The following is a 19,125-nucleotide window of genomic DNA, read 5'->3' as shown; positions in this document are numbered from 1 at the left end:
AGATTTGGCTGTTAACGTCTGAGGTTTATGGTACCTGCGACAGATAAACGGTGTCAGCTCTCTTCAAAGTACCTTTCCTGTTCAAGTCAGCTAGGGCACTCCTCCAGGAGCGCAGATGAATTCTAACCTCCATTCTTAGCTAAATATTAACACCATCAGCTTCGGTATTAACTGTACGTTAAGTTCCCACGCTCCTGGATGAGATCAGACTTTGGGCGACCATCGAGAGGACACTGAGCGTGTCGAAACCAGCATCGCCTTCAACCAGAGGTAGAGGCTTTCGCTGGAAACTACTCTCCTTTCAGGAGCGGCGTCTCACTCCCGTTTTCCATCCTTTAAGCAATTTATTCCCATGCAAATTTAAACTATTTCAAGCAAACGCAACTACTTGGGGTAAAGAGCTTTCCTTCAGAAGAGCCTCGCTTGCTACCTCTGCCAGTAGCTGATAAGGCAAGGCAGCTGCCTGCTCCGGCTGCGCGTCTCTCTCCATCCTTACAAGCCGATTCCCTGGCTCTGCTCCCTGGCACAAGCAAAAAGGACGCTTTGCCAACCGAGCTGCTTGAGAGGCAACCCATCTCCTCTCGCCTCGCTGCGGAGGGCCGTCGGGAAGCACCAGCCCGGCCACAGCACCTTTACTCGGGTGGGATCCTGTTGCCGGGACCCACGGCAGCTTGGACCAGAAGACACAGAGAACCGAAGCCACTGGCCGGGGGAAGGTACCTCCGGCTCAGCCGGCTCCTCTCCAGCCCTTCCCGGGCAGCAGCCACCCACGGGTGCCCTCTCGTGGTCGGTCCCACGCACGGAGCTTTCACGCAAAGTACCTTTTTTCTCCATCCCCCCCACCCTCAACTTCATTTTTTCCGCGCACAGGAGATGCTCCTCCAGGGCACAAGCCCGGCTCCGGCAATGACCCCTCGCTCTGTCCGCACAAGGCTGCGATACCGGAGGGTTGGGGCTCAGGAAGGTGCTGGGCTGCATCGCTCCACCTATACAGTGTGCTGCTGGCTCCCAGGCACTGCAGGATTGGAAAAATTAAAAAAAAAAAAAAAAAAAAAAAAAAAAAGTAAGAAAATTGTCATTTAGAAAGCCCAGGAGGTGCAGGTAATGCAGTAAGCTCCCTTGCCTGACTGGAACAACCTGGCCCAGATTTAACAGTTCGCACCAGCCAAATGCTGAAGCGGAGTTTTTCTTCCCCAGCAGCAGCTCCCCCCCGCAGTTCTCCCGCAGGCAGGCACCGCATCGGTTGCATCCTGCACAGCTGGGCTGGGCACTGCCAGGGAAAGCACTCCCAAGGGCTGAGCAGCCCGCAGCTAGGCACCAGGTTATATGCCACGCTCGGGAGCAGCCAGCCCCTCCTCATCGCAAAACCGTAGCAAATTTGGTGCTTCTGCCGGTGAAAAACAAGTGGCAGTGCTGGCGCTGTCCCCCGGCTCTGCCAAGCACTGCACAAAGCCACGGAGCCTCTCCTGGACAAAGTACCAACTATGTCAGACTGCTCGACGTGGGATGCGCAAAGGCTCTCCGTTAAACTCACACCCCTCTTTTAGCTAAGACCTAAACTTGGCCTAACACTGCTGGCATCCTTGCAGCGTGTTCAATTAAACTTGACCTCCGGAGGAGTTTGTTCAAACCTGCCCCAAACTCCTCCCTGCTGGTTCGGCTGGATCGCAGGCACAGAAGCTGCAGGGAGAGGCGGCGCAACCCTGGTACCCGCAGTCGAAGGGCTGTGCTCTGCAGAAGTAATCACTGTACGACATCTGCATGGAAAGCCCTTGGCGCGGCAGGCAACCACAGCCCCTCCAGTCTCACCACTCACACCACTGGTCCAACCCCTTCTCCAGGCCACCCCTAAGCCCCGTTGCTAGTTTTGCTACTGCAGGTGTAATAATTTTTTCAGGGATTCAGGATGCTCTTTGCTTGGCAGGTTGAGACTGGGCGCTGGATCTCAAAGAGAGCACACACATTATCTTACAAAGGAAATTTATTTCATTTTATGAAGCTTATATTACATGCATCGACTGAAGCTAGTACAACAGTTAACAGCAGGGCTGGGGTTTGTCCAGACTTCCATTAGTGTTTCTGGAATAAGCCAGGACAAATTAAAGAATCTTTTGCCCTTAGAAAATACAGTCATAATACAAGGAATGGTTTTTTTTGTTTTCACTTTAATTACTCCTCCCCTACTCCCTGCCCTTGAAGCTGCATATAGCCAATGCTCTGGCTTACGAAAAAAGAAGGCAGGAGAGGAAAATCTAACACACACACACGTTCCCCCCATACACCTCTAATAAACCACCGAGATAGGAGGACTGAATCTAGCTCTATTCAGAGAAAAAAATACAAACTGAATACCAGGAATAAAGCTCTTACAACAAACCAGATGCAGTACCCTTTAATAATTTTACTAGATAAAAACGTTTTACACATTGTTCAATGGGATGCTACAAATTCCCTCCTATTAGTTCTCTTTCAGTTTTATGGGTTTGAACAAGCAGCTGAATACATTGAAATTTGATTTCTAAAAATAAAAATAAAAATATTGCATTCTTGTCAGTGTCTGTTGGATATTCTCTCATACCCACCAGAGGAAGGTGTATAGTGCACCAGAGATTGCAGCCTAGTATAGGCTTAATATCAAGTACAGATACACAGAAGCAGATGTATTCATCAGACCAGGTTGGTATGGCAAACGTCGAGCTGGTACGTGTTCATTTCCACGCAGAGAGAAGACTTGCTACAACATCCCCGTTCAGTCCCCTGTCACTTGTGTGGCTTGGCCGTCTGAGGTTTGGTTGGTGGACTGAATGAACATGGGCTGGGTGATGTCCTGGCCTGCAGGCATGGTCACTTGCTGGATCTGATAAAGTTGCTGGCAGAGACAGAAGCAGGGGAAAGAAACGACTGTCAGTTCTCATCACACTCACCACCAGCTCCCTCTAAGCACAACGCTGTGCATTAACCCCTACAAGTTTAATGGTGGCTTTAACAGCAACTCTCAGGTTCAAGTAAAATCCCCAAAACCCCAGATGACAAATTGCCACTAGACATTTGCTGCTAAATCACACAACAAAGTAATTCTGTGAATTTCTGATGCCCAGATTGAGTTCAGGCTACTTACGCAACAGTCAATAGCTAGATGTTAAGACTTTTGTTCCTAAACTGGTTAGGACTAAAATGGATCCACCCAGAGTGCAAGGGACTACATTAATTTGGAGAAAAGGCAGCAGAACACAAAGAATCCACCTGAATTAAGATTGGCACAACGTCTGCTTATTCTGCTCCTGGTTAGGGTTTGCTAGCAGTAGCAGTGTTTTATCGGGAGGAGCCAATTTGCTAGGACATGCAGACTCTAGGACAGTCTTTCTGGCCCTTGACTTCAAAGGGATGTAGCACCAATGAACTCCAAGCTCCTACCTGTCCGTCTGTGAACTGGCTGAACTGCTGCTGTCCTTGCTGGACTTCTGTCTGCGTTATCTACAAGGATAAGAGAAGGATGATCACCGACAGAACTTTGGAGAGGGTCAGATCCCCACTAACAATATTCTGCTGCTGCCTTTCAAGAGCTTTTAGACTCTTTCAAACTTCATTACCCCACCATGTGGTAAGATACAGCTTATGCCGCCAGCCCGCAGTCATGCTGGTGCTAACCGCAAGTCAAGAACAAAGGACATGGGATTCAGTCATTCCAAACCAAACACAAGCATGTCCTCTCTGACTTTCACGAGGAGAACACGGCCTCCAGGATCACAGAAAAGCAGCAGCCTTCCTATCCTCTGAAGGCAGAGAAGAATCCCTTCACGACCAGTCTCAACAAGAACATGAGACAACCTGCTGGCAGCAACGCTGGTCTTGATGTTTCACCTCTGCAATAGCTTTCCTGAGAGGTCGCACGGCTGCTCCTCCCTCACCCAGCCAGAAGGAGCAGAAGTAAAGAGAAGGTTGATGAACTGAAGTTTTACCTGCAATCAGCTCAGAAGCAGCATGAGCTTTATACAGCGAGACACACACACGTACATATATGCATGCACCTTTCACGTATAGGTAAAGGAGGCTTCCGCTATGCTCCTTGCTTTATTATTCTGATGAAAGCAACAAGAAGAAAAGAAATGCAGGAATCCTAGCTCAAGAGTTGGTAAATTCGACTGGAATTTGCAGTTTCAGGAGCTAGGGAACAACACTTTACCAGTTAATGTCAGCCCTGCTGTTATAGTGCATACCTGCTGTGCATTGGTTGCAAGCGTCTGGATCTGCCCCTGGACTACCTGGGTGCCTGACACAGGTTGGGCTAAGCGGATATACTGCAGCTGGCCAGCATTCAACTGAACCTGGAGACAAGCGGAGGGGGCAGGGAAAGAAAATTAAACAGATAACTGTGTAACCTGAAACACACAAACTTGCCTTCTTGTTTCCACAACAGAAGCCTGAGTAATAGATGACACTGGGAAGCTTCAGCTGATTAACAGTTTAGATGAGTTAACTACCACAGACCCTGTCAAAGCAAGAATGAAGTCCACGGAACTCCTGCAGGTTTTTGAAGTAAAACCCCGAGGAAGCACAACATTTGTTCCTTCTCCAGAATGGGAGTGGTCAGTTAGTAGCTAAAGCATATTAATCGCTAAATTTCAGAGAGCTTTGAGAACACTTATTTTTCGTTTTGGTTATGAGAATTGAGTTACTACTTTGATGTATCATTTCATGTAAAGAAAATTGTTATGAGCTAGCCGCACATAATGACACTCCTATTATATCCTGCCAAAAAAATATTAAAGAATATATGGGAAATTTTCACATAAATAAAGACAGTAGAGATGACAAACCCCAGGGATATATTTGGAAGCTCTTAACGCAACTCTCTGCCAATATATGTCAACTCCGACCTGGCAAAGGCCAATGTTTTCTGTGTCAATACTTCGTATATAACATTTCAACACAAATTTACTTCCTACAACCCTGATCTTGCAAGGTTACATGCTTGGGGGTATGGGATATGAAGACAATGTCATCATGGTAACCTGTGATATAAACAGCTAATACACATCTGAGAAGCAATAAAAAGGTCACAGAATGATTGATACTACTGTTGAAGTTTTCAATTTGTGTTATTTAACTTTAAAACACTTAGATGCACAGTCTTAAGGTTAATTACATACAAAAAAATGTTTGGAGTTTTCTTCTTTTTACAAAGGGGAAAGAAGGACATACAAAATACTTTAGAAACTGCTCACTGACAAAGGTTCAAGTGCCTAGAACACGGTCTTGGCATTTTCACAAACGCCACTGACTTCACCAGCTGTGTCTAAAAGCGCCAATATTATTTCAAGAGCAAATAAACTCCCCATGAGCATAAACATTTCAATAAAGAATTTGTTCTGCACTGAGACCTGCCAGCAGATCATATTTTCCACACTGGGGGCTTCCTGCTTAGATTTTAACTACACTACTAACTGGGTGAAAGCGATTTAGAAAGAGCATTCTTCCAGAAATGAGAGTAAGCTCCAAAGAACCTGCCCAATGACGTCTAGCTAGGACACAGATTAAATTTAACACAAAATTAATGTGGACAAACAAGCAATTACCATTTTATTGATGTATACACTTCCTTCCAGTTTTTCTCTGTTTATAAAAAAGAAAAGTCACCCTTCCACAGGCAACCTGTGGTCCTAGAGTAAATGGTAAATCGCAGTAGAGAAGCGTACACAGTATCAGAGGCACAAGGAAAACCAGTGGAGAACATCACACTCCTGTAATTGCCACAGGCACTACCAGTTTTATGAGTGTTTCAAACTGTTATATTTGTGTTATGAAAGATTCTTTGCTGAGCCCTAACAGATACCAGAGTGAAAAAGAACTATCAGAAGACAGCAATAACTGCATCAAGAGAAAAAGGAAACTCAGTGGAAAAGCAAGAAAGCCCAGCAGAAAGAGAGCAGAATAGACAGCAGCCCTTAAGAGTTAAAGGACCATAATTCTGTGAAACCGAACAAAAACTGCTTTCCAGGTTAGGGCACTAAAAACCTCTTGCAGCAAGTGCATGGCTCCATGTTCTATTTTACTTCACTTGCTGGAAGTGAGCAAGGGGAAAGATGCTTCCCTTCAGCACGAACTGTGATTCTTCAACATGCTGTGATCAAGAATTCTCTTAATTACAGTCAAAATCCTCTTAATTACGGTCAAAACAGTATCTCTACTAGATAGAGAAGCGCGAATTGTGACTGCTTCATTAAAACACTGCTCCTAAGGTGCTCCATTTTGCAGTCTTACAACTGTTAGAGACCTAAATGTTCCCAAAGACAGAAGATACCACACCCTGGCACTTGGCAGCTTCTGTCTTACATCTGCAGCGTGAGAAGCTTCTGAGGACCAGTCACAGCTACTTGGTCTTAGATGCTCCCAGACAAGTGGAAGGTAGAAGCATATGCTTGGCCCAAACCAGACGCTAATTAAAAAGCCTCCAGACTCACACTCCTAAAACACTGGGCCACTTTCAACAGGATCCACCTCTGTGGAGAACAGTACTTTCTGCAGAAAGTTATGGCCCCTAACAGCTACTTTGTGAAGAAGTCTTTCTCCTAGCAGATCTCCAAGCCCCTTTCTTGTAGGGAGTTACAGCATTCACTGGAGACAATTGGAAAAACAAGTCTGAACTGTTCTTTTATTGCTGAACCAAAGGAGGATGCTGCAATATTCAGTACTGTTGTAACGGATTCACCGAGGCTAGAGGTGGAGATCTTCCAAAATGCTTTGAAGAACAAGTATCTTGGAGAGACCTTCATAAGGAAAGGAAGAGGAGGGGGGAAAAAAAAAAAAAAAAAAGAGCGTAAAAGAAAGGTGGTGGGGAATGCAGAGAAGAAAAAAGGTTGCTTGTAGTAAAACACTCTGTTTGGCAAGCAATTCACTTTTCTGACCAACACCTTAAGCCAAGCAGTAGGAATCAGCTGAAGACTTAAGAGATGAAAAGAATTTGGAAGTTAATTGGAAAAATCTGGCAACACCCACAATCTAAACCTTTTTCAAGACGCTATGTCAAAGCACAAACATTTGCCAGACATACAGAGGGAAGCTTAGCAAATCTCGAAAAGCAAAACTTGTGTGAAAGATCAGTTTTGCCACAGCTGTGGGTACACTTCTTCATAACAGAAATCAAAGACAAAGTGAAATGCTTGCCTTGGTCACTTGGTCTGACCTTTGGATTGCTGGTTAAGTACACACAACTGGACAGATTTTTTTTTTGTTCTTTAAGAGGTGTGAAGTTTTCCAGATGGGAACCAAAAGACCCAGCTTTGTTGTAAGTAGAAGTTACAGAGAAGGGGGAAAGAGGTGACATTTTTTTGACCCACATATTTACCTAGGACACGTGCCAGAGTATTATTGCTGATGCTGGGTACTCAAAATCCCATTCTTGAGGCCACAGCAGGTCTATATTGATGTGAAAGTGAGGAGATAACTTCTGGTTCTGCAAAGCCATTCCTCTAACCAGCTCAAAGTATTTTGTAGAAATATTTCTTGTAACATAAAAGTTTATTAATAACTCACAGATGGCACCTTTCCCACTCAGTCTGCCAGGTCATGACTTCAGATCGCAGAGGCAGAACCAAGTAAAGGCAAAAGAAGTTAATTATGCTTTATTGAAACCATGCTGTAGTAAAGAACTAGGGTTTATCCAGGAAACATTTTATTTATTGCTTCCTAATCGTAACTACTTCAATCAGGGGAAAGTGTTGGGGGTAGGCAATGAGTCTACACTATATGGGTTAGATTTATTTCCTCCTTCATGTCACATCTGGTTAGTTTTCCTCTCTAAGTGCAGGAAAAACACCACTCAATCCAATCTTCCTCTTACAGTTAAAAAAGCATACATAATACAGTCTCATGCCAGAACACCAGCAGACAGTTTGCTCACAAGACTGTTAAACATTTCTACTGGTAAAGTCTTACCGGTATTTGCTGGATTTCTCCTGTATTGGTGATGATCTGCTGCATGACTTGCATGGTCTGCCCAGTTCCACTCTGAGCCTGCTGGGTCTGCCCTTGAGGCTGGGCCTGCACTATCTGTACTTGCTGGCCTTCTCCAACCTGCATCGTCACGGGGGTGCTCTGCATGCAGAACAGGGATAAGGACCAAGCAAGGACTGAACACCGGTGAAACAGCCACAAGATACAAAGATTGTAACAGACAGACTGCTTCCTAGACCCACTGTTACTTGTTGATGCGTAAATCACCACGAAGGGAACCCAGAACCTAGCTGATCCTCATTACCAAGGTATCTGAACACCTGATCTTGACCAGAAAACGCATTTCTGTTATTGTTATTGACTGTTCTGAGCAGTGAGGACAGGATACTGCAACACATTACACACGGGCGAGTTGAGGGTTTCAACTGGCCCCACTGAACTGCAAAGCCCCTGAACGCTGCTCATCGCTCACCTGCCCTTGCTGAGGCTGGGCAATGATGATCTGTCCTGGCTGGATAGTAGTTGTAGACGTGGTGGTCTGCTGTCCTTGCTGTTGTCCCTGAACCTGCACTGCAGCAGGCTGCTGAGCAAGGGTGAAGTAATACTGTACAGGCTCAGCTGGGGTCACAGCCTGACGCACCTCTTCCTGCAGCACAGGTAAAAGACAGGTAAACAGGGAGGGAACAGATCAACTTCCAACAACCCGCCCCGAGCTGAAACATCCCCCCCCCCCCCCCCCCGTAAGCACGCTCTATGGGAAAGTATCTTTAATACCTCGTTTGTAACAGTTTAACTAAGTAAATCTGAAATGATAAATCAAACCAGGTTTCCTCATTTATTCAGCTATATGGAAATCAAAACCATTTCCAATACCCTATGTATAATAATGTAGCTACTAGTTTCATTATGAGAAGCAAATGAGTAAAATTACCACAGCTGAAATCCACGCAACTCCTCATTAGTAAACTCCATCATCGCCTGTTATCTTAACATAGGATGAATTGCAAATGCACCAGGAAGACTTACAAAGCCTCATCTGTCAACAAAACCTTCTTCTTAGCCTATGGGCCCAACACAAATCTTAATCTAGCTCCGATGTTAAACCCCTGGGAATAAAAATCATGGACTTGAAGTATACTGTCGTGCCTTTATTTATTTATTTAAATCCAGCTTTTCCAGAATGATAACAATTTCATCTTGTACTGTGGCTTAACATCCTGATTCTGCTGGTAGCAGGAATATCTCAACAGTGTGAAGAAAAAGGCTCTGCTCTAGCTCACTGTCAGAAGCACAGCCTGTAATACTGCTGTTTTGTTTTATCTAAGCATGTATTTAGGAGAGAAAAGCCCCTTATGATTAACGATATTTTAGGCAAAGAAGTAGATTTTCAGAGATTATGTTAAGTGGCAAGCTGTTAACACTCAAGAATCAAAATTCTTAAGCTCCCCAGAGGAGCAGTCGGATCTTGCACCTTACGGAAGATGCAGCTTGCCAGACGTTCACTCCATGGCAGAAGGCGTAAACAATCCTCTCCCAGCCACCTCGAGTTCACAGCTGAGAGTGTAGGATGTTTACACGTGCTACAACATGGTGGATTCCCACTTACACAAGTCTGCTTGACTCCCCTGCATTAAATGAAGCTTGCTCATGGATTACCTTCAGTATATCCAGCTGGACAGGAAAAGGAAAAATTCACATTAAACAAGAACAATGTATGTTGTCTAGATGGGCATCAGGCTTGAGTAAAAGAGCCCATTTGCTTAGATGCTAGTCTCTCAGAGGGACAGCAACTAAAGAAAAGACTTACTATTGGGAGGTTTCTCAGTAGCCTACCAGAAAGTTAGCCCCCAAAGATTAAGCTGTTCACAGTTGGCTGTAATCAAGAAGCAACTTCTAAGCCTGGCTCTTAGAGTAAACAATAGCACTATTGCATGGTACTGCAAACCACTGCAATCAAACACTTACAATATTTCCTACATATGGTAGTTCACTGATTATTGCTACTTGCTCCATCAAATCCTTTGGGGGAGGGATTAATATAAATTTAAGATATATATTCAACAGGGCATGTCTCATGCTAACCATAAAACTGCACGCATAGAAGAGCTGCCGCTGTTCTGTGAAGCCCAGTCCTTAGCTATGTTATTTCTAGAGCGCTCCAATCCTCAATTCCTAGCTTAATCCTGAAACAATTAAGGCAACTGAGTACTTCTGTAAATATCTATTCCAGGTTAAGTTGCATTTGCTACAGGCAAAATGGCTTTAAATCCAAATCTGCTTGAACTAGGTTATATCACATCATTTGCCATCTTTTATTTTCAAGCCATAGTTTTAGTTACCAGAGCAACATAACAGTCATGGTTTCCTTCCCAGCTCTTCCACGTAACCAACACTAACTTGTCAAACAGTCTTTTCTGTGGCAGAGATAAAATACAGAATGTACCCCCAGCCAAAAAGTGCAGGCTGTCAGCCTACAGGCAGCCACTTTTCAACACTGTTAAATCAAAGGAGTATTTTCCACTGCAAAGTCCTAACCTACGTTCTTATCGGGCAGCTATTTCTCCATTAAACTTATCTTGCCATAAGAAGTATTTCTAGTGATTCAGCAGTGTTCACAGGCAGGGGATGTAGCAGCGAGAGACAGATCTCTAAAGCCTATTCCAAACCAAAAAACCTACAGGGTTTCACTGCTGATGCTGTGCAACCCAAAAGACACAGCTCTGGTGTGATCTATCATCAAGATGCATTAACCTAGCAACCTATATGCATGTAACACACTATTAAAATCCTTCAGGCATTCATTTGATTATAGAACTTGAATGTTCTGTAATCAGAACATTCTGATGTGAATCAAAAGGCTCCAGCAAGGAAGAGATATGGGCATGTTCTCCCTCCCAAACATGAGTATTTCTAAAAATAGCACTACAAAGTAGAATAACTGAATGAGGCACCTAAAAGAAAAAGAACTGAATTTGCAATGCCAGAATTAACTTGTGTTACTTCAGGCTGCAGCCAACTCATTTCAGCTTATCAAGCTGAACAAACTGAAACGTGGGTTTTCTTCCCCCCCTAGATAAGCAAAGCATCGAGAGCAGCTGTGCAGGCTGCTGCTTTGTCTTTTCATTTAATACTGAGCTAATGATCTTTGGATAAATCACCTCTGCTGCACTGCTGCACGGATAAAGCAGGGAATTCGGTGAAGGAATGGAAGGAGCTGTGCCACACTCCCACATGTGAAGCTCACCACGTGTACAGAACAGAGTTCCCAGCACACCTGTAACGAAGCCTTGGGATGCTGCTAATTTTAATCAGAGCTGACTGCAGCAGCAGGATGGACTCTCCTGCACATATTGTGACACAGAAAGGTATTTTCCTCATTTACTAGAAAGTCATGCCGCTTCTGGAAATCAGAACGTGAGGTTAAACTCACCTCACGACATCATCACAAAGGATGAAGCGTGTATTTCCTCCCTTTGGCCATCACTTCAGTAGCACCACGAGGACTTCAAAAGTAAAATAGCAACCTCCAAAATCCAGGTCCACAATGGAACCGCTGGTCTCTACACTCAGAGCAGGTATCTTTTTGCATGTTCTCCAGGGCTTATATTAGAATACAAAAAAACATGTCAAAGAAAACCTTCCAAGTAAAATACTTGCCAGAAGGATGTTTTACAGTATGCCAGCCTCTCCAGTAGCACTCACTAGAGAAGCTGCTTTAAAGACCACCTCGGATTTTTTCAAAGGCTAACACACTGCAGACCTTCCAAAGTATCAGAAAACCAGTTGAAGGAATTGTTGTAAATTACTATAACATTTTTTTTAATTTATTGTTCAGAAGAAATTAATCCAGTTGAGTTCTGGGCAACGATTCTAGGAGTTGCTGAACATGGTGCAGCACTCTCTGAACAGAGCTGTTCTCTAGGAGAGCTGTACTGATGACTCAGCCATTTATCTACCAGGAACTTGTAACAAAGAGAGATGAGCAATTACTGAGCTGGTGAACTTTTAGCAGCAAAACACCAAGCTTTTAAGCGAAGGAGATAAATTAATCTACCTGGAGCTGGATCTGTTTCTTTGTGGATTTGAAGCAGCAAGATTGAGCTTCAACCTCACCTCATTGCATTTTCAGCACCATCTCAAACATGGAGGGAAACAAGTGCTTTGTAAAACACAAGCCTGTTAAGTTTTGAAGATCTTGTGCTCAGATGACCGCGGCAGCCTGCTGCTGTAAACATCCGACTGAAAGCTCTTTCTAACACCTTACAGCTTCCAGTCAAGGATGTTTACAGTAGCAATGACTGCCCCAAAGGGTGCAGGAGGTGGTACTTCCAAGCAAAGAAGCCTGTTTCTCTCTTTACAAGTCAAAGGATGCAAACTCAGCACACTTTTTAAAGTTAAAAATTTAACATTGGCAACATTTGGTAACAGAGCTATTTAGTAGTTTTTATCACTTAAGTAAATCCCCAAGTCAGACTTCTGTACATCTCCACTCAAGCTCTATTCCCATTAAAAAAAAAATAATAAAAATTTAGGGACCTGAAAAGTACTGTAAATAAACATGTAAAAGAGAGGCACAAACCTCATGTGTAAATCTGATTCTGTATTGCTTTATCAACTGTCTTTTAATTAGAGACTGAAATCACACCAAGGAAAGGACAGACAATAAGGGAATCACTTTTACGTCTCACCTGCCGCTTTGGAGGCTTCAGTTCATCTCTTGGAACAATATCAATAAGAAAGTCAAATTGATCAAACTTTGTAATTGCCATGGCAATGTCATTCCTCTGTAACAACAAAAAGAGAAAGCCTTTCTTCAGCTTTAGAAGTCTGTTTTTGTCACTGGATAAATAAAGTTAGAGCTTTTTAACTGAGTCAAATGAGAATGTCTTCTCCAGATCCCAAGTGGTCAAGCCAGGTGGCGAGAACTTCTGTTTCAGCACCAACAATATTGTCTCATGCTGAGTCAGGACTCCAAGATGTGCAATAAGAAGGTGCTTATCAAACTCAGGCTTTTACAGTTATCTACTCACCCACCAGGCCTAATCAGGCTCTCCACAATGTTACTGCTGTAATTCACTACAGAGGACTCATGACAACCACCATAAGCCTTTTAGCACATTAAAAAAAGGGGAATTCTTCTAAAAAAATAATTTTAAAATCCCAAAGATATCTGAAAAGAAGCTTTGCAGAAAGACCAGGATGACTGCTCCATGTATTAGTAGTAATATATGCAGAATCTGCGAGGTGGGGATGGGATTAAAAAAAAAATAAAAAAATAAAGTATCACAGGATCTTATTCAGGGCAGGGGAATCCCAAGAGATGCTGAGAGAACAAGCTTCAGCATGTGGAAGGGCAAAATGGTTAAAAGAAAGCATGAAGATTAAAACATATTCTCAGCAAACTGGCCAAACATGTATCAGAAAAAGGATGTGCAAGAGCCAACGAGCTTCTGCGAAAACTGGCAAGGTAAGTATCTTCTCAAAACGGCTTATAACTTTACTTTTATACCTTGCCTGAAAAAGAAATCCAAAGAATAGCATTAGGTCAAAGCATTAAAGACCTGAAAAAAAGTTACCCAGCAGTAAGTCATCACGTAAATGTATTTGCTTAAGATCTGAAACAACCCCCAAGATAAAAAAGCTGCATTTCTTTAAAAAAAAAAAAAAAAAAAAAAGTACTCTGTCATTTTAAAATTCTTGCAAGCCATCTTAAAAAGCAAGGCTAATTCAAGAAGCTATTAAAAGTCTCCTTCTCATTAGCTGAAGATAAATTTATAAAGCATATATATGAACAAGATTTGAGACAAAGATACCTATGCTGCCTACCGAGTAGGTAAAATTTTAAAGACTATCAATCCTCTCATTTCAGGCTAGTTAACATTTCTAAACCTTATACTGTCTTGGCATTTAATTGCCAAACAATGATCACTAGAAAGCATAAGTGACATTTCTTTTGTTCTGCGGGCAGCATATATTATAGAAGTATCTTCACTAGGAAGAAAACTTTTACTGAACAGATGTATCTCATATTTCATTCTCCATGCTGAGGATTGGGTTCAGTCCAATTTCCTCAGGAATAGACTTCCATAACTCAGACCTCTCCACTTGAAATTTTCTTCCCAAATACTTGCTAAGCAGAGACTGCATTTCTCCAGCTGCACTGCCCATGCGGAGAGCAGCTGTTCCAGGATAGCAGCTGCTGTGGAAGGCAAGGCAGTCAGAATTAAAACCTGAGTCAATTCAAGGTCTTATACATTAGGATCAGGATTTAAGTATGAATCTGAAATAAACAGATCCATCCAAGCTTGAAAACTGTTAACAGGACACGCCTGAGTCAGCACTTGTACTTATGAAACATCTTGTTCGTGGAATGTATATCAAATATATCCTTGCCACAGTAACTGCATTAAAACCTGGGTTAAGCAAGTAGCGTTAGCCCAATTTATGGAGATTGAGTGGCTGAATGCCTATTCAATAGGACAGCTTTGGACTGAAATCAGACATGCCTCCCTGCCACTACAGCAATCTTTGTGCCAGGGTACAGGAGAGCTGACAGGGCCCTAAATATCACAATCTCTCAACCTCTGATCTGAGGGCCTGAACTGATGGTTATTATAGTTTCAAGTAGTTTTGGTCAATGTGTAAGACTAAAAGTGAATGCCTTTCCCTGCTTCCCCCTGCCCTAAAAAGACCCTAAAGAGTTACAGTTTACTCTTGAACCACTGAAAAATGATTATTATTGAGGGCCTTTCAATCCAGAAGAATCAGTGATCTGTTCTGGAGGAGGCAGTAGGGTACTTTTGTTTTCATCTCTACACATTTATCAATACAAACTAACATTTACAAGCTTACCTTAGAACTACTACTGAAAAACAAATCAGCTGGGAGTTCAACAGCTACAGCTATCCTGAGTTGTTAGAGCGGGTCACAATTAGCTGACAGCTGCAGCTTTGGTGTTTTTGTTGGTTCTTGTTGTTGTTGGAGGTGTTTTTTTTTGAAAGCAAATTAAGAAAAAAGCATTTCAGTTGCACAGTTACACTAGGCACTGTGCTTTGTGCACAGGTTTGTAGTGATAAACACAGGTAATAAATTTAGTGTCTACAAAACATGCCTCATGTTATGGAAACAAAGAGTTGGAAACAGGTTTATGAAGCAGTTGAAGGCTAGGCAGCAGCAGCTCTCTCACCTGCAGAGTCCTCCGCTTGTTATCTTCTGTGTGTATCCATGCTCGCAAAGTCAATTCCGTTATGAATATCTGAGCTGCCTTGGCGAACAACACGGGAGCTTCTGCACTAATCATCTGCAATTAAATTTACAAAGTTTTACAAATTTTTTTTAGAAGTTTACCATTAGTACTCTAATGCTGTAAAGTGGTAGTCAGAGTATCTGTATTATGTATTTATGTTAGTCAAATGGTTGCACTGTTTAACAGTGAAATTTGGGGAATTTCCACATCAGAATGTCTCTGGCTCTGACCAGAGTCCAGAGAGCTACCAGCCTAGAGTTAAACACAGTGTTAAGAGTTTTTGGCATCTCAGGTTTGTCTTGAAAGTCTGTTTCCTCTATGAATAGTTGGATGTCAACTCCATATTGTGCTGGATTACGGTAGGCCAGTAAATGGCATCAGGGCACATTCACCGAGAGCAGCTTCTCCTGGCAGTACCTTGCCATGTGCATAAACGATTTGGAAACTGAAGAGGGCAGGTTGAGGCCTCATTTTAAAACCTGGCCCTTACTTTAAATGAATGCTGAAATTGCAAAGGAGGCTTGGAGGCCTGAGTAAAGACTCTGCCCCATCAAATTCCTTTCCCTTAAAAAGTATCTAGCTCAAGTTTTACTCAAATTAAGCAGTTTCATTATTAGCTGGCTTGGCATTAATACTTACTCCCCAGTACAGCCTTCTTGTTAAATAATGTTCCAGGCAGGCCAGAGACCTCCCCCGCCACCCTGCCCTAAAAACTCATCTTCGCCTTCATCCTCAAAAATCTGGCACTCATTCGGTTCAGACATTGAACTGGGACCTCAGAGGCCTAGGTTCATTCCCTTTCCAGGCTGAATGAATAGCCCCCTTGTATAGCAAGACAACACACACCTTTTTCAGGATGTCATTTAAATGTTAAAGGTTGTCCTAACAGAAGGATGGTGTCACATTGAGAAAAAAAAAAAAAGGTGCAAACCATTCTTTTTTCTCTTAGGAGTTAAGTGTCTGACAGTTTTCCAACTTAAAAAACAGGGAGGACTGGAGCAGCGCAAGAGTCAAACCCTGCAGGTGATTCCTTTCTCCTTCCTTTTATGTCAGTAAGTTTTCATCAGTCAATTCATGTGTTATCGTCATCAGTCACACATCAAGGGTTCAGCTCAAATACCAGTATCGAACCCATGTTATTTACCTAAATTATTACTTATTTTTTCCATAAAACTTGAAATAGCGTAGCACACATTTAAGTGACGTCACTCTTCATACTAAACAGTCTACCGATTTGTGAAAGGAAGAGTCAAAAGAAACAACGAGAAAACATGAGAGAAGACAGTTAAGCACTAGAAAAAACAGGAAATACCTAGAATTATACAGTAGACTGGTATCTACCAGAAGAAAGGAAAACTGCAAAAGTCTTCAGCAACGATCCCAAATGATTTTGCTTTCCCAGCTCAATTTAATTATAGAAGGCCAGCTAATATTGCATTCAAGGCAACTGTTAAAATGTGCTTTAAAAATAACAATATTAAATAATGATAATAAGAAGTAATGAATTACAAGGAATTATAGCTACAATATCCACCAAAAGGATCATAAATACTTAAGAGAAAAACCCATGAGTGTACCTTCACATCTTCATCCAGTTTCATTATCTTCTTAATACGAGCCAGAGGGAGTTCTTGAACTCTGAAGTCTTTCTGCAGAGAGATTCACATTTGAGAGACTCTTTACTGATACTTAACTGAAAATAAAGGTAAGATAAATGTTAAAACAAGCCTGTATTGTCTAGAATTAAACTGGCTAAAATTTAGATTCATAAAAATAACTTATTTTCTTTGAGGTATGGCAGCTTCTCCTCAGGCCTGAGAATTCTTATCTGCTTTTCTGTATTTTATACCGATTCAATTCTACTTATATCTTCTGCCAGACACTTGTATCTACTATTTCACCTCAAAGTTGAAGTCATTCCGCAGAACAGAATGTTTCTAATGTTACACATTTCTGCATCTATTTATATTTGAAGCAACTAATTCAATTAGGTGTCTCGGGACTCAGAAACCATTGGAATTTACAAAAAGTCACAAGAGAAAATGAAGGCAAACAAGAGCTACGTGGGGCCACAGGATGAAATCCTCTTTGCTTTATTTGTACTTCCCCGTTGCCCAATACCAATTTTGGTGTTAAAAACCTTGCAAGAATCTTGTTCAAAAAATCTCTTCTATTCCTGTTTTGAGATGGATTTCTCGCTATTTTCCAGCAAAGAGAACCGCTGACTCAAAATGGTGTAATGATGGTTTAGGAGACAGAGAGCAAGGGCTGTCATTGTACTGACTCATCCTGCTCTGCTCAGCTGTTAGCGTGTACCCAACGTGAGCAGCAGCAGAGACACCACTAAGCTAATATCCGCATGAGAGGAGGCACTAACGTGTCCCTTGGAGAGATCCTCTCCGTGGAGAGCTCTTAGGGTTAGGGAAACTGCTGAGCTTCACTACAAACCGTGCTCTTCCTTCTCTGAAGATATAAAGAGGAATAAAGAAGAAAATAATAATAATAAACAAACAAAAAAAAATCCACAGTGTGTTGCTACCAGGAGCCTCTTAAAAAAGGGAGAAAGGCTGAGGCTACGTACCGTTGCATCAGGAATGCTGAATCCCTACCCACAAAGTACTTCTAAAAAAGTCTTCCCTTCTTAACAAAAATGTCATAGAAAATAAAAGGGAACTCATTTCTCTAGGGAAGAAAGCACTGCAAGACATGTTAGTGAAACAAAAGAGGGGAAAAAATGCTGAAGATGCTGTTTTCTATTGAAGCAAAATATGGAGGTTGTGCATGGTCCAGCCAGCACTCCAGCAGGGGGCATTTTATTTAATTTAGATATTAAAAAATTATGTATATTTATATACATTCTTTTATATGTGGATATTCTAAAAAAGCATTCTGTGCCCTCATTCTGGAGAGGAATGTGAATGGGGTGTTCCTGGTGCTCCTAGTAATATGCTGCAAATCCGAACTAATTTGGGGGGTGGAGGTGTCCTTGCAAGAAGTGCCAAGGGCTTTTGCTTTCTGCTGGTGAACACGGTACTTTGGAAGGATTTTTGGCAATGAAAGAAAAGGGCAGCCAGGGGTGGGACCTGTGCGTGACCACACAATGCACTCAGGGTGGCATTTTCAACCAGTAACCGCCACATAAACAAGTTAAGGGGTTGCTAAGGCATGGAAAAATATCCCAAAGGTTTTTTATTGGTTTTTTTTATTATTATTATTTTTATTTTAAATTTTTTTTAAAGCTCTTTCCTTTTTAAAGAGCCTTGTGAGCTTTAAGCAAGCCTCAAAGAAAGATGAAGACAATTTCTAATTTGTGAAACTCTTAACGGTCTTAAGTGTATTAACTTCTATGAACAGCAGGACTGCAAGCAGACATGCATAGGTACAAACGCTATTCAAATCTTTAGAGAAGAGAGACAGTGGGAGAAACTAGAAAAAATTAAAGCTCCTTTATTCCTTTAAGGCAGACAGGCAAACGTCACATAAATCAAAATTAATACGCAAGTACCATGGTGAAGGGAAGCATGACCACTACTGGCTACCACCCAGCAGAACAAACTTGAGACACCAATTCTTCATCTTTTCTTTTTTCCAAATTAGGTCTCAATGTTTTCACAGGCCTCTTCTAACTCATTGTGGAGCCGAAATGCTAGTTTCAGCCTAGTCCTGTTCCCTATTTCTCCAAGACTAGGCTACAGTCCTTTCTGTTGTATCAGGCAGAGAACAGGGAGCTCTGGTTTGTTCTTCTAAAGCAGCTCCCTTGTTTTTTTATCCCTGAATTTTAGCTACTAGTAGCACACAGTAAATGCACAAAACCAGGCAGAGAAAGCCCTGAAAAGCAGGCAACCAAAGCGGGCTTTCCACCAAACAGCTGCTCTGACCTCTGCTATGCAGTACATGCAGATGAGCTTTAAGTTTATTTACGTCCA

At 42.3% G+C, this 19,125-nt stretch overlaps 1 protein-coding gene across 5 annotated transcripts in view; it reads right to left on the bottom strand.

Annotated features, from left to right (window-relative positions):
* Positions 1–1,963: 1,963 nt before the first annotated feature.
* Positions 1,964–19,125, bottom strand: part of NFYC (nuclear transcription factor Y subunit gamma) — a 37,658-nt gene continuing 20,496 nt past the window's right edge. For 4 of the 5 annotated variants that reach the window (XM_049820277.1, XM_049820281.1, XM_049820280.1 and 1 more), the window contains 8 exons: positions 16,777–16,848; positions 15,140–15,253; positions 12,642–12,737; positions 8,426–8,599; positions 7,936–8,094; positions 4,218–4,325; positions 3,415–3,474; positions 1,964–2,869 (listed from right to left, as the gene is read on the bottom strand). In XM_049820277.1, the coding sequence (XP_049676234.1) occupies positions 2,750–2,869; positions 3,415–3,474; positions 4,218–4,325; positions 7,936–8,094; positions 8,426–8,599; positions 12,642–12,737; positions 15,140–15,253; positions 16,777–16,848 (903 nt within the window). In that variant the 3' untranslated portion in view covers positions 1,964–2,749. The remainder of the gene's footprint in view (positions 2,870–3,414; positions 3,475–4,217; positions 4,326–7,935; positions 8,095–8,425; positions 8,600–12,641; positions 12,738–15,139; positions 15,254–16,776; positions 16,849–19,125) is intronic. The other variant, XM_049820278.1, reaches the window with a different exon arrangement.

The sequence above is a fragment of the Accipiter gentilis genome, chromosome 17, assembly GCF_929443795.1.
Source record: "Accipiter gentilis chromosome 17, bAccGen1.1, whole genome shotgun sequence".
In the NCBI taxonomy this organism is placed as follows: domain Eukaryota; kingdom Metazoa; phylum Chordata; class Aves; order Accipitriformes; family Accipitridae; genus Astur; species Astur gentilis.
The sequence above is the reverse complement of the archived record's forward strand: the minus strand, read 5'-3'. Positions and strand labels throughout refer to the sequence as shown.